We start from the raw sequence: 25,103 nt of genomic DNA on the forward strand, positions 1-25,103 counted from the left end.
TCAAATGCCATATGGCAAAAAGTATTATCAAGATTTGGGATTATGTGCTAAATCCTTTGGCAGTAATCAACCTCTTGGGACCTAGTGGTAATTTCACAATTAAGCAATAAAACAAGGATGTTCGCCACAGTCAGTATACAATGAAAACATTTTAAACACTAACTGTTAAACAATAAGGGAATAATTGAATAAGTCATGGCATAGCAACATCATGAGCGTCAATGATCATTTAAAAACCAAATGAGATGAATGCAGAGCAGACATTTAACAACCTTTTTGTACAGCTGATCACTCATTACTTGGGATGCTGGCTCTCAAGCTGGAGCAGAGTTCTGGAAGTCTCTGGTAGTGTCAGAGGTCGGATGTTCATGAAATATCAAGGAAGAACATCTAGGAAAGTTTATTAAGGGCTAATGGAAGGACAGTATACATTCAAATGGAGATATTTTAATATTTTAGTGTATAAAGTGGTTTACTGTGCACTTAAGATAACAGGATGCAACACTGTATGTCAGTTTATTAAATTGCATTTATACACAGGAAATATTAACAATAATTTTAATAACAATATTTTATGATATTGTATACATATAACAATATTTTCCCATATAATGTGGCAGTATTCATTTTGTCTAACTCCACAAAAAATATAACAATGATTTCCTAAGCACTGCCTCTTTATTTTTCTTTTCTTGTGCTTCTGGAACATCCACAATCTATTTATATTATCCAGATGTCAGAGATTACAATCCTGTATCTCCTATCTGTCCATATTTCTTTTTAGGGATTTACTCTATTGTTTTTTTCCCTATTGGATTGCATAGAGTTCTTAGAATTCCTAGAAGAATTGACTATAATTTTTTTCCTTATATGTATTCTTTTAAGTATTTATATTATCTTTTGTGCTTATTGATTTCTTTTTTGCCAGTCCTGGGGCTTAAACTCAGGGCCTGGATGCTGTTCCTGAGCTGCTTTTGCTCAAGGCTACCACTCTACCACTTGAGCCACAGCACAGCTTTTTCTGTTCATGTGGTACTGAAGAATTGAACCCAGGGCTTCATGAATACTAGACATACACTCTACCACTAAGCCACATTCCCAGCATGCTTCTTGAATTTTTTAACTTCATATGTCTACTTTTATTTTTAACTATAAATTTAAATTAAGTATTTTGTCCTGTACTCCTAGTTTATTCTTTCATTTCTATTAGAATAGTTATTGTTACTTAAGAATTCTTGGGCTCTTTGTTCTGAAGATTTTGTTAGTATGTTGTCCTTTTTTGATTTTATTTTGGGTGGTGAGAATACTTGTATTTCTAAAATTTCACTATTTGGGTTATAAGTCTCAGTTTTTTACAACACTAGCAACTTTTTCTGAAAATATGTATTGGTACTACTGGATTCTTGTGAATTTAATAAGAAAGATGATGATGAGCTGCAGCCTGATAAATTCCATAACACTATGCTTTGGGCAATTCTTTCCCTCTGGTTTGGATACATTTTAAAACTTCTTTTTTTTTCATGAGATTATTATTTTGAGGAGAAGAAATTTTACAATTTTAGAAATAGAAAGTATCACTGTCTCCATAATTTGCTCATTAATTTTATGCTTACCAAGTATTAGCCACTCACAGAGTTCTCAATATTTCTTATAGCTATCATGCAAAATATTTAAATCCATTAATCTTGCCATTAATTTTTGTACCATTATTGATTGCAGCATTAATAAGTATTTGGGGGCCACTACTGATGAGTACGTTCACAAAACAGAATCAGTTAGCATTTATTATTCTTGAATAGCATGTACCTAGAAAAATAAAAGTTTATGGGACCAGAATTTTTAAGTATTCCTTCTCTGGCACATTAAATGTTCTTCTGAAAAAAAAATACAAGCCAAACAGGATTTGATGTCTTTGTGCTTTGGCCAAGATGCAGAGGTTAGAGCTTGTGTATTTTGTGTGCAGTAGAAAATGGACATTCAAAAACTCTCAACAGTGAATGAAAACTTTTAAACTGAGGGCAATTTTTCAGTACCCATTAAAAAGTAGCCCACATGAAATAAACATAGAAGACTAGTTTTAGAACAGTCATGAGTTTCTATAGAATTTGAACTGACATAAATCATTTTCATTCATCTCCTTCCAGTATTCCTTATTACTAATTTGTTGGACTAGCATGGATTAGCATTTGTTACAATGGATGAACCAATATCAGTTTCCTGCTTAACCAAGGTACGTAGTTGATTTTAGAATTTATTTTTTATGTTTTACAGTTTTGTGGATCTTGAAAAATGTTACATATCTTCCATCACAATCTAATATAGCATAGCTCACAGCCTTAAAAATTCCTGTGCTTTATTTTATTTTAAAAATTTATTTATTGTTATTGTAAAGGTGAGGTACAGAGGGGGTTACAATTATAAAAGCCAGATATAGAGTACATTTCTTTTTGCAAAATATCATCCCTTCCCTTGCTCTCTCACCCAGTTTTTTCCTCCTATCCCCATCCACAACTTGTATATTTCATTTTCAACAGGTCTAGTGAGTATCACTGCTGCATTTGTTCACCCTTTGTCCCACCATTTCTGTGCCCATGTTTACTCCCCCAAAGACAAATAAATGAACAAACAAGGCAAAAGGAAATGAAAACAAAAACAACAACAAAGAAAAAAAAACTTGCTTCCACTCTTTGGAGTTCATTTTGATAAATATTATTTTGTATGGTCAGATATACATAGATATTTCACGTCTGTGATCCTCTCCTAAGAATAGCCTCCTTTGGTCTCAGTCTGTGGAAATGCCTAGAGACCTGTATACTTTAAGAATCCTAGTATATATTTTTCTCTTTTACCATCCAATGTGTTTACTTGTAGATTTATATGCACATTCTAGTTACGACAAATGCGGGAAATAATGCAACCCGTGTTTCTTGGGTCTGGCTTACTTTGCTTAATGTTATATTTTCCAAATCTTTCCATTTCTTTATGAATAGTATACTATCATTCTATCTGATGGATGTAAAAAACTATCCATTTGTCTTCCAAAATGACTATGTCATTTTGCATCCCAACCCATAATGAATGAGATTTTTTGATACTTCAGATCCTTGCCAATATTTTGGTATCGGTGTTTTGGATCTCAGCTGCTCTACTAGGAATATAGTAATGCTTCATTGTTTTTATTTATAATTCCCTTGGGATAAATAATGCTAAAATCTTTTCATAGGTTATCATATGTATATACGTATATATGTATATTGTATATAATTTCACACATATTGCTTGAGTCAGAAAGTCATTTTCTAAGAAACTAATGCTTAGAAGTATTTGTAGATGAATGTAAAAGTTATGTTTGATGATGCTCAATGCTAAAGATTGGATTTTAACATTTAATTATCTGATCATTTATAGAGGAAATCTTGTGTATTCCTTGGGTCCATTTTGTGTATTCCTTCATAGAAAAATAAAAAATATTCTAAGTGAAAAAAATGAAGTCACAGAACAGTTTCTACTCAGAAGTATAATAACTAGAATAAAGAATATGAACTTGAATAACAAAACTTTTAAAATATGTATTATCCATATTGGGGAGTTTGCAGATAAATATATAAAATATGATCCTATGGGTATATAAAAGTATTTTTATATCTACATAATCTAGGTACTGGTCCTACCATTATTTATCCCCATATGTATCACACCATTATTTTTCTCCATTTTTATATCTCTACATATGCCAACTTTTTTTTTCTCTGATACTAATTATCTAAGGAAAGAAAAGTAAGCATACGGAGAAAATTGAACAAGCAAGATCTTTCATAATTTTTAGACTCAATTCTTTGATAATACGAATGTTAAAATATATTACAAAGTATAATGTTTCAACTATTAAAAGAAATATGTTTCACTAAAGAAACACGGAGGAACAAAGAGATGGGAAAGCTTTCATCAGTGATCATTTTAAATTGGTTTCATTCTCATTAATCTCAGCAGTATGTATAATTTATTTGTAGTTTCTAGTACTTGTCTTTCACCCCTAAGTCTACAAATTTTACTATCTACATTTTTCTCTCTATCATATAACTCACTTCATGTAAATAATTCCTGAAGGTGACTGAAATATATCAGAGAAAGGAAATAAAGAAAATGATATTATCATTTGAGTCTTGGTTTGTGGGAGGGGGAAACTGGAGGAAAGCAAAAGAAGGGATGACATTGTCCAAAAAATGAAATGTACTCTTTACCTGACTTATGAAATGGCAAACCCTCAGTATAATACCTTAGAAATAGCAATAAAAGTATATTAAAAATTACAAAAAATTAATCTCAAATGCCATTATATGGAATATATACTCCAGCTTCACCACAAACGTCCCTCTCGCCATTTTCTCAAATCATACAGCTTTATCTTCACCCATTCTAAGTTTCCTGTCTTTAAAGACATTTGTTACCATTATAGAAACCCACAAAACTTATGTTTGTCCTCTCTTGGATACTTGACTTATAACTGCAGTGTTTTTTCCTGTTCAATATAAACATATAGACATTCTATTGCTGAATTGAATTTGTAAAGAAAAGCTACTTTAGTATGACAGAGAGCATCTCAGTAAGAGAAGATTTAGGCTCTAGTCCTTGTTTTGCTACCATTTGATGACTAGCACTTTACTAGGATTCTCTTGGGATTTTTCACCTTTTCTATTCACATTGTAACTCACCTCATTGAACCCAGAACTCAGAGCATGAATATTTTATGTTTTTTTCCTATCAAGTCCATTTAGATTATCAGCAAGTTCCAACAATCCTACTTCCAATATCTGTCTTGAATCAATTTCTTTCTCCATATATACTACAACAACTTCAATCTAAGCCACCACCATCTATTTTCTTATAAAAGTCTATCACTTCTCAGATGGTTTCTGATTATAATTTTTAAAAGCAATTTGGATTCTTTTACTTTTTTGCTTAAAACCATGACAAATAATGAAATAAAAAAAGACACATGCCTTTGGTTAGATAGCCTACTCTTACATGGTCCAGACACATTACTGATATTTGCTTGCTTCAAAAATTTCTTTTGGCCACATTCATGCCAGTATCTAATATTATTAATTTTCTTGATAATGGTCATTCTGACTGGGGTGAGGTGGAATCTCAATGTTGTTTTGATTTAAATTTCTTTTATGGCCAGAGATGTTGACCATTTCTGCATGTGTCTGTCTATTGGCCATTCTTTTTCTGAGATGTCTCTCTTTAAGTCCTTAGCCCATGTATTAATTGGGCTGTTGTTTCTTTGAGGGTTTATTTTGGGGGGATTTAATTTTTTGAGCTCTAAGAATATTTTAGATATGAAGCCCTTGTCTGATGTATAGCTGGTAAAAATCTCCCATTCTGTAGTCTTTCTATTTATCATGTGAGCTATGTCCTTTGCCATGTAGAAACTTTTAACATTTGATGCAATCCCATTATATAGCTGGGAATATGGCCTAGTGGCAAGAGTGCTTGCCTCATATACATGAAGCCCTGGGTTCGATTCCCCAGCACCACATATGCAGAAAACGGCCAGAGTTGGCACTATGGCTTAAGTGTCAGAGTGCTGGCCTTGAGCAAAAAGAAGCAAGGGATAGTGCTCAGGCTCTGAGTCCAAGGCCCAGGACTGGCAAAAATATTAAATTAAATTAAATAATAAAAAGAAAATGAACTATACAACCTGTGGGTGGGGATGGGAGGGAAAAACTGGGAGTGAGGAAAGGTGTGACTATGTTCAAAAAGAAATGTGACCTTTATCTGATTCTGTAACTGTAACTCCTTTGTTCATCACCTTTACAGTAACAGTAAAAAAATTTTAAAAGTTCTTGAAGTGACAATAGTGACAGCCATTGATACACAGTTCATGTTTTGAGGGAGAATGTGGCCATGTGCATTTGGCCCTTCCTTCTCATTGTTATCACTTCAGCCCAAGAGTACAACCAAGTGATGCCACTGGTTCCTCTCTTTCCCAGAAGCGAATAAGGACTAATTTGCCCAGTATCTTCCTGTGCCTAAGGGCCAGTGGCAGATCTTCAACAACTCTCTCAAATGTTCTTTCTAAGAGCTCTGTCCCTTAGCTTTTTCAATTAAGGCTAGTGCTCTAACCACTTGAGCCACAATTCCACTTTGGCTTTTGGTGATTAACTGGAGATAAGAATCTCATACATTTTCCTGTCCAATCTAGCTTTGAACCACAATCCTCAGATCTCAACCTCTTGAGTAGCTAGGATAACAGGCATGATCCAGGGGAGACTGGAAAAATATATGACTTTTAAATTTGTCTGATTTAAGCTCAATGCATATTCTACAAAATTAAGAAAATTGAGGGCATTGGTAGAGTTGGGAAAGACAGAGGAGAATGGTGAAAGGGGTGACATCGATCAAGATGCATGTCATTCATCTATTCTTTTGTTCAATGACAACTCTTTTGTACAACTAAAGATAAAAATAAATCTAAAAAATATTGTCTACTATTCATTATCTGACAGCATAAGTAAAATTAGCCTAATTTCTCAGCAAAACCTCTTTGCCTGGCCAAGAACTGCTTGAGAAACCAAGTGATATCAGTTAGATTTTCACTAGAATTGGAGGCTTAATGCGGAGTGACACAAGAACTCAAAATGATTGTCACTGATTTGTTCCACTAGCAAAGGCCTAAAGAGCCGATCTCTCAGTTCTCACTACTATATTACCTGTTTTTGCCTAGATTCTGTTCTGTTCAAAACTTGATGATTAACTTTGGGCATAACATCTGGTATCCTGAAGATTTTCCATGAAATCACTCAGAAATGTTTTCTTCTGACTAGATAATGTGCTTTTGCTTTCCTTGAAGTGGACCTTGGTTAATATAGAACTATCCATATGGAATTTAGTTGTTGTCAAGGTTACAACTATCTATCTCTCTATCTCTCTATCTATTATCTACCTGTGCACTTAATGCAATGATTGGCACAGGAATATTAATTATTCAACCAAATTCTGCCTTCAGCACCTCACTGATGTGTGTCCTTTCCTTTTGATCCACTTGCATTGGAGAGAATACACCCACACCTTTTTCTTTGTGAATTTAAAATTTTCTAATAGGTCTCAGTATTTCCAGTCTTTCCTGTTTCAAGCTGGCCTTTCTGTTAACAGAAGGGTACATTTCCTAATCTAAATTTAAAAATTTCTCATCCTTTGTTGTAACATATTCAAGGATTTCTTTTATAGATATGACAATCTGGAGATGGTGTTAAAATAAGAATTAGTTGCTTGGTACTAAGAGATCAGACTTTAATAAAAACAATGTATACCCATATTTCTGTTTGGTTTGGTTTCCTCAGCCATTATCTCATAGGGTTATAACCAGGTTCTGCCAATCCATGTCTGTGTCTATCATGAAGTAAATGCTTAGTGTATTATTAATCCTACTGTTGGTTACCTAGTTCCTTAAGTCAAGAATAGTTAAAGTTTTTGTAGAAAACAGATTTTTGGTGATTTCTATGTGACAAGGGGCAATAACAAAATATACATCAACTTTGTCATAACATTTTACTACATGGTTTAATGACATTTTTGTTGGTACAGCCAGGTATTAGAGAAAAAGATGGTGGCTTGTTGATTTATATTCCAGTGGTAGTTCATAATTTTGTTGGCAACTATAGTAAATAATGCACAAGGTCACTTTGAGTAGTATCACTTGAAGTGATGTAAGTACAAAAGATGCTTTTGGCGCTTTCTTAGAATACTAGTTTATACTGCACATCCTTTCACCCCATCTGTCCCCCATCTGTCATAGAATTCATTCTGCTTATTATCCTCCATTCTTCTTGTCCTAGTTCCCTCTGTTATTCAGTATTTAAAAGCAATAAACTATGGGCAGGAAGGAAACAGATCACTTTACAAGTAAATATGGATTTCAATGATTCCTAAGCTTAAAGCTAAAATTAAAGTTGACCAATGTACTGGCCAGGCTAGTGGACTTGATTGGATATGATAGCTAAAGGAATAAATAGTTAGAAAAAAAGAGCACTTAGTAGACATATGATGTGATTATAGTAGTACTGACTTGGGAATGGGGTTGGGGACATTAAAGTAGGTCTAAGAGAATGGAAAAGTGATGAAACCTGGACTGCTCTGAAGGATTCAGAGCCAGAAGACAGGCAAAGAGTATGATGCTTGTCACAAAATGCTTGCCTCAGCTCAGATCTGGAAGTTCTCTTAGTTGGGATTTTATCATCTGTGCAAGACTATTCAAATTCTAGAGATTCTGTTTCTCTAGATCTAGACTGGACTTGGGAAGTAACATAAATTTAAAACTATACACATGATTCTGCTGATTACCAAGTTTAGGACCTATAATGATTTTGATGTGTTTCCCAAAAGTCCATGAATTTGACTTGGTCCTCAACCTCTGGTGCTATTGATGTGTAGTAGAAATTTGAGTTGTGCTTAATATGAGGTTGTTAGATCTTTGAGAGTATGTTTCCAAGAGGAATTGTGGGGCCTTGATTTCTCTCTCTCTCTCTCTCTCTCTCTCTCTCTCTCTCTCTCTCTCTCTTTCTCTCTCTCTCTCCCCTTCCTTCCTTCCTTCCTTTCCTCCCTCCCTCCCTTCCTTCCTTCCTACTTTCTTTCCTTCCTTCCTTCCTTCCTTCCTTCCTTCCTTCCTTCCTTCCTTCCTTCCTTCCTTCCTTCCTTCCTTCCTTCCTTCCTTCCTTCCTTCCTTCCTTCCCTCCTTTCTCTTTCCATCTTTCTTTACTCACTTCTCTCTTTCCTTCCTTCTTGGATACAAGGTGAGCTCTTTTGTTCTGTTATGTACTTGTTTCATGAAATACCACTTCATCATAAGTTCAGAAGTAATGAGTCAACTATGGACTGAAGATTACAAATAAGTTAAAATAAATGCCTATAGACATTAAATTATCCAAGTGTTTGTCTTACTGATAAAAAAATTGAGGAGCACAGAGACTTTATTTTTCTGCTATTAAACTCTGTCTGCTCAGGTTCCATAATAAAAAGATCTGTGTACAACTGGGCTGTGATCATCAATGGTTAGGTAGCCATGAATAGCTATCATTAGTCCTTAAATACAGCCAACCAAAGAACACAAAATAATTCTTCATGGACTCCTTCAATGGAATCCAGTTTGTTGAAGACTATTTTTTTTTGTTTTCCTATCTTCTAAATTCTACATTTCTAGATTCAGAAGAACAATTTGCCCAGTGGATGACTCTTTGAAAAGCCACTAACTCTATTCAAATTTTTGAGTGCCTATCAAATATTAAACAAATATACAATAAATATTTTGGTGAGCAAGCTGTGATTGTATCTTGTACATATAGTTTTCTCAGATAGAAAGTGATGACATGCTAAAACATGTCCTGGATTTCTGGATAAAAATCAAAATGTTCTTGTGAATCTATCTCTCACTCTGGTATGGAAAGGAATCCCCTTTACTTCTGATTATGTCTAGATGAATAGTGATGTATAGCAATGGAATTATGTTGTCTGTACTATATGCTTCCTAGAAAATTAGAAAATGCTTTGGGCTGGTAGCTTGTACAATGACACAGGTATGATCTTTTATGCATGATATGGTGGAAAATCTATGGGTTCTCTTTCTAAAATTATTTGAATATATTTTCCAACTGAAGAACACCTCAAGAAAAATTCAAAGAACTCCACATATGATTCATAAATTCTCTTTTCTCTGTGTATATACCTACATATCTACTGAAGTGTGTGCATGCATATACACAAATACATATTTTCTACTTATCTGTTCTCCCTACATATACATTATATGACAGATATGAGGGAAATAACCCTTTTGTCTCTTCAAGGTTTCTTTTTTTTGGTGGGGGGAGTGGAAGAGTAGTGACTTACTTTACTTTAAGCATAAAACATGGTGTTGAGTACTTAGTTAGCCTATAATAAATTATTAATTGTCTGAAAAGCTTTGGAGGTAACTGAATTTCTAAGAAAGTATAGAGTCATTACAAATTTATATTTTTGACCTACAGGTTTCTGTTTTTGAGTATTCAGCTCTCTTTTGTTATGTAAGAAATAAGTATCTTTAGTAAAGTAAGGGAATTATCTACATTTTATACAAGTTATAGTGATATAGCCATTTTAACTGCAAAACTTTTGCTATTAGTTAGCCTGTCAACATTATGAAGTACAAGTCTCAGAAATGTAATTATTTGTGAATCAGAATACTTTTACTACAAGCTACAGAGATTTCCAACTCCAAATAGTTTAAACACTAGAGAATATTTATTATTTTATAGCAATATAACTAGATACTTGGGCACCCAGAGTTGATTAGTTCAGTGGCTCCACGACATTATCAATTATTGCAATTATTCTACTGGAATCTTCTACTGTGTTGGCCGAGGCCATAAAAATCACATGGTAGCCAAGATGTCTGTAACTGCTTCAAGTTTAACATGAAGATGAGGCAGCAAGCAGAAGAGCCCATTGCTTCCTAGGAGCACTTGAAGAATAAGGAAACCCCTCTCAGAAGTTCCACAGAAGGTATCACATTGTTCTTGTTCTGCAGATTTGCATCATACACACATGTCTAGAATTCTTGGGACCTAATTGACCTGACTGGAAACAACTGAGATTAATTCTTGTTTGAGTTTAGGACTTGCCAATCTTGAAACACTGGCCTTTGGAAGGGAATTTGAATAGAGTTTTGGAAGGATGGGGAACTAAATAGTGCCTACCACAATGTGTGATTTAGATTTTAAGCATAGCAGAGCATTAGGAATTAGGATGCAGTTTTGCTAAACTCTTGGTGCAAAAAATAATAAGAGTGACTTGGCAATTAAGAGATATAAAGTGGATTGCATTGATTATTTTTATTTTATTATCATTAAGTAGTTATACAAAGGAGTTGCCATTTAACAAAGCAGTTTATGAACACAATGCATCTTGATGAATGTCTCCCCTTTCAACATTCTCACCCATCCTTCTCAATTAATTTTGAAATGCTTTTAAGCACAGTAAACATTTCCAAGATTCTAAAATCCACTTAAATATAACAGTTTCTTGGTAGAGTGTTCACCATTTTTCATTTATTTTTCTTTTGAGTGCTAGCAGATAAATTCTATACACAAAGATTTATTTTGTCATTATAACTTTAATATCCTCTAATCAATTTCTTTATGAAGTAATGGATGCGATTTAGAATGTATTTAAAAGCTAGATATAAACCACTCATTTCTTCTAATTTAAATTTCTCTATTTTTCTCTCCAGTATGTAAGTGATTATAGGCCATGTACAAAGAAGTAGCAATATCCATTTACTCAGTAATTCCCAAGGAAAATGAAAAATGTTCTTGAATGTGGTTGGGGTATGCGAATGAGATTATCTACTAATAGTCTCATGTCATTTATGACACTCATAGTTAATATCAAACAGAATATGCAACAAAGGAACAAAACACTCCAAATTTCAGTGGCTTGACCCATAAAGGTTGTTTCCGCTCCTCATTCTGCATAGGTACTGAAGTTCAGTGGAGGGTTGGGGCTTTGCCCATGTTAACAATGTAGGGATTTGGGACAATGGAACGGCCGCAATCTCAGTGTGCCACAGCACTGGAAAACACTGGGGAAATCTCCATGCACCAATTACATGATTGGTCCAGAGACCACACAGGAACTTCTGCTTATATTTTCATTGGTCCAAAGTAGTTGCGTGCCAAGGCTACCAGTGGGAATCAGGCAGTTGGCCCTACTAGGTTCTTGGAAGATGAGATCACCAACATTGGTAATTAATATTTTTTAAATAAATGCAGAGATTACCAGTGTATATCACTGCATCTTGACAGATGGAGACGCACTCTAAAATCAACCCTCAGTTGTAATAAAATGGCAGTGCTTTGCTTAGGGTCTTGCTCTTAAATTGAGTGCTATACAAGCAGGGTTGCATGAAGGATAGCAACAAATCCTCAGCTATGATTCTGGCTTCACTCTAATGTCATGGATCTTGTTTCAGTCGCATGGAGCCTTTTGTAAATCTACTATGGTTATGCCTATCGGAAGGGTGGTGACAGTATTAACCAACCCTTGAGGGTGAATTTCTAACTACAAGATTTAATTTCTTTTTTATTTTCTATTCATGGGTCTATTAGCATCAGAAGCGTCACAGACTGGTAGGGACTTTTGGGGGGAAATTTTCAGTATTAAATATTGGGTCACCTCTATATTTGGCTGACTGAAGCCTTATAATGAGAACCTAAAAGCTTTATGACGATTATTGATCAAAGTAGCTGTTTCTTCATGAGCACAGTGAGCAAGCACATTTAGTCAGCTTACTTCGATATGGATTCTGAATATTAGAGCCATTTTTCTCCTCCTAAACACTTTCAATAATCCTGCAGGCTCCTGAACAACCCACACTTTGGTAGCAAAATTGGCAATAGTGAAATTGTGTTATATGAAGTGTAGCCATTCTCTCCATTGATATTAAAAGTAATAATAATCTAGTAGTCAAATTCACAATTTTTAAAACTCCATCCAAACCTCAGAACACACAGAGTGTACTGATGTTTTGCCTTTTATCACATGAGGAAATTATTTCGATTCAATGTGCATATGTGAAATGCAGGGTAAGGATGAGATTGGGAAAGATAGGGAAAATGATGGAAAGGGTGACATTGATCAAGATGAATTATACTCATAAACTGACCTGCTGAATTAAAACCACTTTGTACAACTACTTAAAGGTAATTTGAAATACTATTTCTTTAAGACATTGCACTAATAGTTTAATTTTAATATTAATTTATGACCGTGTTTCTTTGTTCCTTTAACTTCTCCCCTTTTAGTCTCTTTTCTTTTTTTTTCTTCTTTTTGCAGCACTTGGGATTGAATTGAGGGTCTTACATTTATTAGGCAGGTGTTTTATCTTTTGGTCTATGCCCTTATTAATTACGCTTTTCAATTTATTATTTAGATAGGGTCTTGCATTAAGGCGTAATTAATTCTCTTTTCTCCAGCTCCTCAAAAGCGAGGATTCAAAGCAGGCACCACCATGCCCAGCCCTCTAACTCTACTTTTTGATAGTCATTCATTGATTTCTACTTTGCATAACTGAATTAAGTAAACCTTTATAATCTCTTCATTATGCAATGAGTCCCTCTATGAATTTTGCACAATTGCAAATCTAACTGCTGTGATTGGTGGATATTCAGTGAATGATTGTAAATGAATGAATGATGAGTGTAAGCTTACACCTTTGATTGAAATCTGCCAAATCTCCTTCATGTGAGCAATTCCAGATTAGGATGCTCTTTCTTATATAAGCCATCAGTGCGTGTGCACAGCAGAATTAATTATCTGGTCCCATTTACCTAGAACAGAAGAAAAATAATGTTTTTTAATGCCCCGTTATAAAAAATGCCTCTTGATTAGAAAACTGCCCCGTTGAATTTAAACCGCTTGGAACAACTATTTAAAGATAATTTAAAAATATTCCTTTAAGGGGGCTGGGAATATGGCCTAGTGGCAAGAGCGCTTGCCTCGTATACATGAAGCCCTGGGTTCGATTCCCCAGCACCACACATATAGAAAATGGCCAGAAGTGGCGCTGTGGCTCAAGTGGCAGAGTGCTAGCCTTGAGCAAAAGGAAGCCAAGGACAGTACTCAGGCCCTGAGTTCAAGGCCCAGGACTGGCCACAAAAAAAAAAAAAAATTCCTTTAAGACAATGCACCCATATTTTCTATATATTTTGATAGAGAGAACACATATAGAAAAATGTAAAAGAAAATAAAAGTTACTCTGCATTGTTAGTCATTGTTAGCAATGTTAGTCATTGTCTCTAAAAGCATTTACGGACATACAATTTGCATAGTAGTAACCATAGTTTTGTAGTCTACTTTTTAAACTTTTTATTTGGCCGTCTAAAATCTTCTTTAAAATGTTTGTCAATGATCTGATACACTCCCATTATCTGGAGGGGGGCACAATTTATTATTGTATATTTAAAGTCTGTCATTGTTTGCTATTATAAATCATACTGTGATTGATGTCTTTCTATATGACTCTTTCAGGGTATGACTTTCAATGGAACCATCTGTCCCCCAGAATCCCTTGATTGAGGACACGCACCTCCACTAACTGACACTGGCCATGTGGAACTGAAGTGGTGCAGCCAGCACTTGTCAAGAAGATAAATAGGGTAGCAGTGGCCTGTCTCGCATTCATAAAACAGACTGAATACAACTATCATTTTGCAGGCCATTTGTTTGGTTAGAAGCAGGAGGCCTCATTGATTCTACTCTCAGTATATTCTAAATGAATGAAGGTGACCTTACAGAAAACCAGTCATTTGGAATCTAATTAATCAAGCTTCGGGGCATTTTGGCACCCAACACCAACCAGAAACATTATGATCCATCTGATTCTTGTGACTCAGAATTAGGATTTAGGAAGCCATGTGGAATACATGTAGTTGTGGGTGCTATTTTGGAAGCAACAGAGGAGCTTAGCCTTCAGAACAGCTATTTTGGAATCTAAGGCTTTGTAGAAGGAGGAAAAAAGAATCCAGCATATTCTAAAATGCAAGGATCTTTACTGAAGATTGCTACTAAGAGGAAATCTTCAGTTAAGCTCTAATGTCACCCCACCAGAGAATCTGAGAATCATGCTTTTGGTCTCTTCTTCCAGAGCTTGTGAAATAAATAACATGTGCAATCATATAGATCTGACTGGAGGCTTCATGTATTTTGTTAGTATATTGGAGAACCAGAAGAATTTAAAATTTGTATTTAACAAAACCTGAACAGATTTGTAGTTACCTAAGCTACAAGAATAAATGCTTAGTATTCATCTCTAATAGTCTCAGAGGATAAAGATTTTACCTTTAATCTAGCATGTATTTAACCTTCTGGGACAGAGTTGGGGATTCTAGGTCTAAATTCCAGGTTTTTAATATGTTCCAGTTTTGCTCTCTGCTTCATGATGATAATTACACCTATTGTACTAAATTGCTATATTAATATTAATACCAGAGTGTGAAATATTCAACTGGTAAATGGTATGCAAATCAGCCTAATGCAAACTTTAATAGATTAGTGTGCTTAAAAAATTCTTTGAAACAAATATAACTGAAATGGTAAAAAAAAAAAGATCAATTAATCACCATTAAAATAGAAGACTGGTACAAGTAAAAGAATAAAATAAAGCAAATGTGACTGATTTTAATCAAACAAAAGAATGAAATTGCTGGAATAACAGGAAATACTTTTCTTTATTCAATCACAGTGTTAGGGCTTGTATTGTGTCCATCCAAAAGGTATGTTGAAAATTTGGTACCTGTGAATGTAACTTTATTTGAAACTAAGGTCTTTGCATATATAATCAAGGTCAGACATGGTTATTAGAGTAGTCTTAATCTAACATGACTAGTGCCCAGGAAGATGGTGGAATTTGTCTTTATATTAACAAAAGAAATTTGATGAAAGGGGCTATGTGATAAAGGCAGAAAGTAGGGGATAAAACTATAAGCCAGAGATTGATGGCAACCACTGGGAGCTGGGTGAGGCAAGCAACATTACTGTCCCTTAGGTTTCCAGAGCTCTGATGAAATCTTGATTTCAGAGTTCTAGCCTCCCTAAACTACCAAAACAATTGATTTCTATTGTTCCAAGCCAACAGAAATGTAACACTCTGTTCTAACAGTCCCAGCCTTTTGAATGTTCTACCAAATCCATTTTCTTCTCTCTCCTCTTAATTAGGATTGGGACAGATCACATCGATTTCTGATCAGTTTCTGTTTTTAAAAGTAGATTCAGTTTGATTCATGGATTTCATATCTGATTTTTATCATGTTTTATTCCTTCACTTGTGGTCAGCCTTTCCTCTACTCTGTGTTCCTTTGTGTGGAATTGTTGATTTACCTGTAAGTCCATTCCTCCCCTGCGATTTGGGCCTTTAAGAAAGACTGCATTGTTCTCCTTCTCACTACAAGAATGGTACAGGTCACTTCTGGAAGCATCTTGCTTTCAGCACTAGGCAGGAAGTAGTCTCAGCTCCTGGAAGGGAGAAGGGGTCCAGTGTGGATCTGCACCTTTAGAAGCCCTTCATGAACATCCTCTCTAGTATTAGCTCTAAGATTCTGTAAGACCCAATCAGCTAGGGTAGCATATCCTTATTCCAGGTGTCCCTGTACCCCACAAGTAATATCTAGCGGACTCTGGTCATCTGGCTTCAGGAAATATTTTCAGTATTGTCTTCATTTTTTTTCAAATTTTTATTATCAAACTGATATACAGAGAGGTTACAGTTTCATACGTTATGCATTGGATACATTTCTTGTACTGCTTGTTACCCTGTCCCTCATACCCCCCTCACTCCTCCCCCTTTCCCTTTTCCCCCCTGAGGTGTTCAGTTCACTTTCACCAAACAGTTTTGCAAGTATTGCTTTTGTAGTTGTTTGTCTTTTTTTACCCGGTGTCTCTCAATTTTGGTATTCCCTTTCAATTTCCTACTTCTAATACCAGTATACACGGTTTCCAATATATTCAGATAAGATACAGAGATAGTGTAGGTACAACCACAGGAAGGTGATACAAGAACATCATCAATAGTAGAAGCTACAGATACACATGGGGTGTTGAAAGTAGTTACAACTGTGATATAACAATCGTTTCCATAACATGGAGTTCATTTCACTTAGCATCATCTTATGTGTTCATAAGGGTATAGCAGTATTGTCTTCATTTACTCTCAGAAGAAGAAAAGAAACACTCATTGTCAATACCGTGATTCTAATGGTCCCCTCTTTCCCATCCTGTTTTAGAGTTGTGGGGCTGAGATGAGCGTTGGGTAGAGTCAGTCAATTCAGTGTTCTTGACTTAGATGTTCCTGGCCCTCCTTAGGATATGGGACTATTTAATGGCTCTTTTCCCTAACTTGTTTTGGGAATGCTGGAAGTAGGAAGCTTGTAAGAGTCAACTATGCTACTCTCACAGCAAAAAGAAGGTGGTTGGCACTTCTAGGGGCAGTACAGATTACTGAATTCTGACACACTCAATTTCTGTTACACCAGCAAAACATATTTTCTGTTTTCAAGGTTTTCCTTCATCCTTTTTCTTCAATCTTCATTGATCTTACAAGATACTTTTGATTTGCCAATGTTTTATGAGAAATGAGATGAAGGAGAACCTGCAGTAAATATTTAAGTCCCAAGTGGATCGTGGTCATCACCCCCTCCCACCAAGTCAGAAAGTTCAGAGCTGCAGAGGAAGGACTATGTCTTCCACATACCTGTTTGGAGGTTGGCTGGATAACTTCTTGAGTTTAATTCCTAAATCAAATTCAGCTGTCTGATGACACTTCTCTAACCTAGGTGTGTTCCAAATATGATTCACTGGTGGACATCTACAGTGCTACGAAGAAAATTGTTAGAAATAAAGAGCATTTTCAGGCCCCTCTCCAAACCTCCTGAGTCATCAGAAAGTTTGTCAGGGTCCAAGGAGTCTCTCCTATCACATCTTCTAGGTTATTGTGATAACACTGGTGCACTAATGACATGTGTTGTCCTCTCTAAGCTTCTCTAAGAAACAGACATCTAACTTGTCAAGATTGGACTCCCTTTACAAAATGTTCTTTTCTCTGACTATTTGTTATGCATCATATATGTCAATTTAAAAAAATTATGATACACTTCAACTGATATGAAAAGAAATCTCTATTCTTTCTCAGAGAATGTAACTTTAAAAGTTTGTTTTGAGTTATTTTAAATGAGGAGCTTCCCAGTTGACACTAATCATGCTTAATGCTTACTATTATGAAATAGTTCCTTGAGATGTAAACTTTATTTCTTCTATAGCAAATGAACATCAAACATACTACACATGTTATATGATTATTGTGGTTTTTGTATGTTTACTCCCATAGGTATGTGAGCTTCATAGAAGCATAGGGTTCTGCCTGGTTTATTCATGGCTGATATCCTAGGACCATAACTAGTATTTGACACCACTGAAATTATTTGTTGAATGAACATATGAAGTTAGGATTTCCAGAATGTTCCATGGCTTTTAAAGGTTTTTTTATTGGATTATTAAGCAATTTACAGTTTTATTCATATTTTAATTGTGAGAATAAATCATTAAGTCTTCAGAATTTCCATTATCTTCATGCAGTGTGAATAAGTTTCTAGACTAGTGCAAAGGTCATACCTCAGAGGTAGTCTATGGGGTCATATGAAACTGGCTAAGGGATGGTAACAGGAAAATTGTGGGGAGAATAAAGATATGAAACTAACAAAAAAATTGTCAGTAATCAACTGTAATTTCTAATCATTTTGTTCTTTGTCTAAGAAAGTTCTGCACAGATTGTTTTTGAATAGTAAGCCTGTTTTTCAGTAGTGGTTAGACCAAACACCTCCCAGGGTGTAGTATTTCCACCTTCCTGTTTGCACACCTCACAGCTCCCACTTCACAGACGTTCACCGTTTTTTCATGTGTTGAAGATCCTACTTTGGCACAGTAGAGTTGGTTTCCTCCCTTGATGCACTGGGGAGGCAACAAACAGATACATCTGGAAGTGGAGGCTGTGATGGGAAATGGAGAGAGATAGTATTAAAAAAAATCTCAATACTGTAGAGCTTGCCTTTACTGAATTCCTACCGAGAAAGGTGAACTCATGGATGGCAATGAAAAAAACACTAGAACAGTCAGTGGTCCAAAGGACTCAATGGAATTGGATGGAGAGGCTTGAAAGAAAGACCAAAGAGGGCACACTCTTAAGCCAGTAAGACCCAGAAGTTCTACTACCCCTAACACACATCCAACCAGGCTTTATCATCAATCATCCAAAGCCTGAGATCTTTCACATAATTCTAGACTAACTGAAGTAACATAGTTCTCTGTTTGTAGAATATTACTGGGTTATACTTGTAATCTGTACTTTTAGTAAGCAGTTAAATTGGCCAATTTTTCTGTGCTGTCTAGATTTTGAGCCAACTAAATACTTAAACTTTCATATTTATGAATGTTATATTTTTAAAATAAATAAGGTCCAGAATATTAAATATACTTAATTAAAGATACTCAATTTTTAGGGACAAGAAGCAGCTATAGGGAAAAACATGAGGGGTGGTATTGATCCAGATGCCTTGTACATGTAACATGACATATGGAATAGGAATCTATAAGATGTCTTCACAATGATTAGAATATCAGACATATCAGACCCTGGTTTGCTGTCTCTGGGATGGAATTGTCTTGATCAGGTGTGGCTTCAGGATCAGAGCCCCTGGCATTCATCATTGGGCTGACATGTCTACCTTCTGTCATCACTCAGTAGTACGGCCTGCCAAAGAAGCTGAATCTTGACAATTAGGTTTAAGTGGATTGGGAAGGACCTGATTTTATCAAAGCTTTCTTTTGCTCATGACTGGGCTGAAGCATGTTGGCCAGAAACTGAAAGAGGATCCAAGGGGAACAATAAGGTTCCTGCCTTTCTTCTTGCAGACATTAGGTAGTTTCAGCAGAAGTTAGATGACAAGAATCCCATGTTTCCACTACATACTTTATATCTACATATAACATTCACTTTCAGAGATGTGTTGCAAAGGAAATTTAGCTGCTTATTTGAGTTCTGTTAAATGTGATCCTTCTGTATTACATGAAGTTTACATTGGCTATGTCAAGGTTAGACATCCTAGAACAAAAGATATTGTGGCAAAGTTCATGCTTTCAAGCAATTCATGAAGGCAGTGACAACAAAAATACACTTATGAGAAAGGAAAATTTTGTGCCACTTCTTAAGTGTTAAATTGACAGATATTTAAAGTGACAACTCCAATGCTTAGTGAGGGTGTGAGTAGGAAATGTCGATCATATATTGTAGATTAGAGAGCATAATACAATAAAGCATTTCTACGAAGCAGTTTGACACAGCCTGCCAGTGAAAACTTTGTACTTAAAATAATTCCCTTAGGAATTTCTAGGATACATCTTAGGGAAATAATCTTAAATGACAGATTTGCATGATAGACTTACCTATCACATCATTGTTTATAATAGTGACACACAGGGGAAATTTTATGGACTTAACTGAAAACTAGATATCAAATATATCATATATTGGAAATAATTTGTCATCTTAAGTGATCATTGTCAATCTATAAAATATTACATAGAATATAATCATGTTTTATTTCCTATTCTATTCAGGGGGACCTCTGGAACATGTGAGGCCCCAGCGAAATTTTTGTGGGGGTGATTATCTATACAACCTGTGGGAACAGTCTGCTCACTGGGTTACTCTGTATTCTTACTGGAGTAAGAATCTATTTCTTCTGGGGGCTGGGGATATGGCCTAGTGGCAAGAGCGCTTGCCTTGTATACATGAAGCCCTCGGTTCGATTCCCCAGCACCACATATACAGAAAATGGCCAGAAGTGGCGCTGCGGCTCAAGTGGCAGAGTGCTAGCCTTGAGCAAAAAGAAGCCAGGGACAGTGCTCAGGCCCTGAGTCCAAGGCCCAGGACTGGCAAAAAAAAAAAAAAAAAAAAAGAATCTATTTCTTGGCTAGAAACACCACTGTAGGATGGAGATTTTTGGAGCATTTGTTTGAACTCCTAAGGGTCAATAAGAGAAGCAACAGAGGTTTGGAGACTGTTCTACAGGGAAGAAACAATGCCTGTGATGTGGGACCTGGTTTATCCTCAAGGCTTCTGCTTGAATAACACTGCTAGCCTTGGGGCTGGGAATATGCTTGCCCAGGGTTCAATTCCTCAGTACCACATATATAGAAAAAGTTGGAAGTGGCACTGTGGCTCAAGTAGTAGAGTGCTAGCCTTAAGCAAAAAGAAGCCAGGGACAGTGCTCAAGCTCTGAGTTCAAGCCCTAGGACTAGAAAAACAAAAGAAATACTGCTAGCCCTGGCTGGTTGTAGGCTCTGGAAGAGGACTTAGTAATTTAAGAAAGATGCTCTGGCAATTGGTATTCATGTAAAACACAGCTCTGCCTGGAAATCACTGATGGCCCCAAGGGGTCACAACCACCAAGTTAGGTTAGGTAGGGGATGGGTGACTGAAACACAGGTCTTCCTGTTGGAGTTAAAGGGCGATGTGATGACATGTGCACAGGAAAAGGCTGGAAAGATATATGCTCAAAGGATTACAGTAGTGATTCAGTACAATATCACAATAGTAATGAGTACATGAAATGAAGTCTTAAGGACTTCTTACAGTCTGGGTTGGCCTGGAGCTGAATCCTTTGATCTCTGCCTCTCAAGTAGCTCAGATCATAGGCTAGAGCCACTTTGTGAGGCTTAAAAAGAAATCATTTTTGATTAAGAGAATATTACTTTTTTAAAATAATGAGCATGCATAAATGTGGGTGCTGTCAGTTCAGGCCTGTAATCCTAGCTACTCAGGAAGCTGAGATCTGAGGATTGTGATTTGAAGCCAGGCTATGCAGGACAATCTGTAAGACTCTTATCTCCAATCAACCACTAAAAACACTTGAAGTAGAGTTGTATCTCAAGTGAAAGAGGACTAAACTTGAACAAAACAAGCTCAGGGACAACACCTTAGCCCTGAGTTCAAGTCCCAGGACTGGCATACAAAAATGATAATGTATAAGTACAAAAATTTACCATATAATCCATTTGAACTGAATTTCAAGTAAGAATATTTCTAGAACATGTTCACCTTCCTCACTTACCTGAACATTTTTCCCAGTCGTAGCATGTATCAAAGCCACATAATTCTTTCTTTGTGCTGTTGAGTGCAAGCTTTGTCCTTTCAAGGCCCCATTCTATCTGTGAACCATCTTGACAGGACCCAATATGTAGAAAATGGAGTTGTTCATTATTTAAACATCTCTTGGCCAAAAAGGTGCAAGCAGGTGAAGTAAAATAATGGTTGGAGCCCAAATCAAATACACAGAGATCTTCTGAATAATGGCTGCTCAAGAAAGGAAAGCAAGAAATTACATATGAGAATCAGGAAATCAGATGGCATGTAGTCAACCTGGTATGTCAACTTGGTTACTACTCAGTTTTCCCACCTTAAATTTTTTTTACTCAGTTTCTTTCCTTTCTGCCCCTAGTTTCATTTCATATGCTGCCTAAGACTAGTCTTTCTAAAATACAATCTTTATATTAGCAGGATTCTCAAGTGATTTCAAATTTAACCATGAAGAATTGAATACCCAACATGAGACTCCCATTAACTTTCCTTTTTAGGATTATTTTCCTATCTTCTTAAATCCTTCTTTATTCCCTGACATTTATATTGACTGAAAGTTTTTTTTTTCTTTTTCATTTTTGGCAGTACTGGTATTAGAACTCAGGCCTTTGATTGCTAGGCAAGAGCTCTAATACATGAGCCATGTGCCCAATTCTGTATTGATCAATTTGTTCTGTGGGGTTTTTTTTTGCTTTTGCTTTTGTTTTTTGAAGGTTGTAGGGCCTGGGCACTCTCCCTGAATTATTTTGGCTCAAGGCTACCATCCTACTACTTTGTGCTGCATACAGTTCTAGTTCCAGTTTTCTGGTTGTTGGAGATAAGAGTCTGACAGACTTTCCTGCCTAGTCTGGCTTTGAACCATGATCGCCAGGTCTTAGCTTCCTGAGTAGCTATGATTACAGGCCTGAGCCATCAGTGCCCAGCTGTATGGATCTCAGTGGTGGCCAGTCAGGCTAAAAGTTCTCCAAAACCTGATCTCAACAGAAACAGCAGGCCGTAGGGGTTTTACTCTCATCCTAGTTTTGAGGGGAAGCATGAATAGGAGGATTTTAGTCAAGACTGGTTCAAGCAAATGGTGAAACCCTATTCAAAAATTAAATCAGAGTAAAAAGGGTTGGATGTGTGATTCAAATGGAAGAGTGACTAACAGGTGAGAAATCCTGAGTTCAAACCCAAGTATCGCAAAAATGAAAAACCCTGTGTGTCTGAGTGTATGATTGTTTTCAGAAAATAGAGCTAATACTAAGGGAAAAAATGTCTACTTTGTGTGTTCTGTGAATTTGAGCTATGTGACCAGCTACTCCCATCAATGTCAATGTCACACACAAGAAATGTGAGGTAGATAGGAAGAGAATGAAGAGTTTTAGTTGAGGTAGTCCAATATCCAAGGGAAGCTTGTGTTGTCAAGATTTGCTCTTATACAGATAGAAACCTCTTCTTTAAGGGAACAATAGAAACAGTGTAAGTAATTTCCAGAAGCCCCTCTGTGGTTGGGGGAGATTCCAGCATCAAAAAGCTACTTGGGGAACCATTTGAAATGGATCCTGAGAAAGGCAGACAGAGTAGAGCCTCCTTTGGGCTGAACTATGTGGGGGGCATTATACAGAAAAAGATCTTGTTATACTCTCAAAAGAAGACATAAATTGATTCTCTACAAACATTTCTTAGTTTGTCAGACAAATGAAAATGGAAAAAAATAAATTTTCACAGATCTTGCCATTAGCTTCTTCCTGAATATCCAAATTTTCACTCCTCAGTAATCTAACTCTAGTTTCAGAATGGCGTTGTCTCTAGTTAGATGAGAACTTTATCCTTAACCTTGCAGTGAGGGGAGTAAGACAAAGTTAACAAGCTAGAAGCAAGTCACGTGTCTTCTATGAGGACTGAAGAAGAAAGAACACAGTCTTCCTTCCTTCTCTAGCGGAGAAGTCTTAGACCTTGAAATAATTTGAGTGCTCAATACTACTTTGAGTTTACTTTAAATTCAGCTGAAACTCATTCTTCAATGAATGAGCAGTTTTGATACTGGGTTTGTTCAGTAACAAAAAGGCAGTTATTCATAAAGAAGAGATAGCTAACTGTTCATGGAAGTCACAAGAGAATGAGCTAGTTTTTTTTTTTTTAAGGTTTATAAGGAGGTTTATTAGTGGGGCCATATCTCCCTTGGGAGAGGGAGCAACATGGCCCCTGCACCTTATCCAGGTGGCAGCTTCTCTCTGGGACTAAAGGGAAAGTGGGTAGGTCTTAATAGTGAATAGGAGTGGCCCATTAGGTATGGGTGGATCTGGGGGCTACTGGGAGGAGCTGAGGACCTGAGGCAGGGGAAATGTTAATATTTCCCAATTTGTTGTTTATTAATAACTGGGGACGGGTACCAGGCCAGGAGTATAGGCAGAGGTTGTTTCTTCTGGAGCTACTTCCTGCTGTAAAGGGGTAAAGTAGTCAGGGGTCCCTGATTCATCATTTGGCCTGGTACCATCCAAGAAGTATTTCCTTGACAGTTTGGTTGGTAAAAGTCCTCATCATTTCCATGAGAATGGTTATCGGGGCCAATGGGTGTCATGGTCTCCTCTGGCTACCTCCTGCAGCTTGGACACATCAAGGAGTCACTGGGACTGGGGTCTTCAGGATCCAGATCTGCACTGAGCAGACCAGTGTAAGTGAAGCCTCCAGTTGCCTGTAGTAACAGAATGGCCTTGAACTTCAAGTTCCCAGGTGGTGTCCTGGGGAGGGGAGTGGGAATGTTCCTGTTAAAAGAGACTTTTGAAAAGGTCAGGCAAAAGGCTGACAAGTTCACAGGACCAGTTAACATGAATGACATAGGGGAACACACCCTGGCCACAAGCCAGAAAAGTTCCATTTGGAGCATAAACCCAATTGTGGCCCATTACAAGGAAGGAGGAATAACTGGACTGGATTAGGAAGGGAGTGTTTTGGGGGCAATTGGGTAGTGGACTGGTTGGGAGCAACCAGCCAGAGGCTAATATATATATATATACAAATAGCAAGTAACAAAGGCAAGAATGCAAGTTCCTGTCCAGATGGAAAGTGGACAGGTTGGAGATTATTCCTCTTAACCCAGTCGAGTTGGAGCATGGACAGGTATGGACATTAGTGGGGTAAACAACTATTTCTCTTGATCCTGACCAGCTGGAATGTGGACAGGTATGACCACTGAGACAAGCTATCCAAGCAATGAGTACCTAGACCTTCAAAATGAGGTCAGTCCTGACAACGAGGAGCCATGGAGAGGAGTAAGAGGAGATGAAGTCACATCCTAAATGGACTCACTTTAAACTTGCCCTTTCAAAATTAATCAGAGCTGGGAGATCAAGAGGAATAGTTGCTTGCCCACCTAATGTCCATACCAGAGCTAGTTTTT

The 25,103-nt window shown here is 36.6% G+C and overlaps 1 protein-coding gene across 1 annotated transcript in view; it reads right to left on the bottom strand.

Moving 5' to 3' along the window:
- Positions 1-18,390: 18,390 nt before the first annotated feature.
- Positions 18,391-25,103, bottom strand: part of C6 (complement C6) — a 55,645-nt gene continuing 48,932 nt past the window's right edge. Inside the window, exons 16-17 of the mRNA XM_048368245.1 lie at positions 21,696-21,937; positions 18,391-18,572 (exon numbers count right to left, since the gene is read on the bottom strand). Of these exons, the coding sequence (XP_048224202.1) occupies positions 18,391-18,572; positions 21,696-21,937 (424 nt within the window). The remainder of the gene's footprint in view (positions 18,573-21,695; positions 21,938-25,103) is intronic.

The sequence above is a fragment of the Perognathus longimembris genome, chromosome 19 (assembly GCF_023159225.1).
Source record: "Perognathus longimembris pacificus isolate PPM17 chromosome 19, ASM2315922v1, whole genome shotgun sequence".
Lineage (NCBI taxonomy): Eukaryota > Metazoa > Chordata > Mammalia > Rodentia > Heteromyidae > Perognathus > Perognathus longimembris.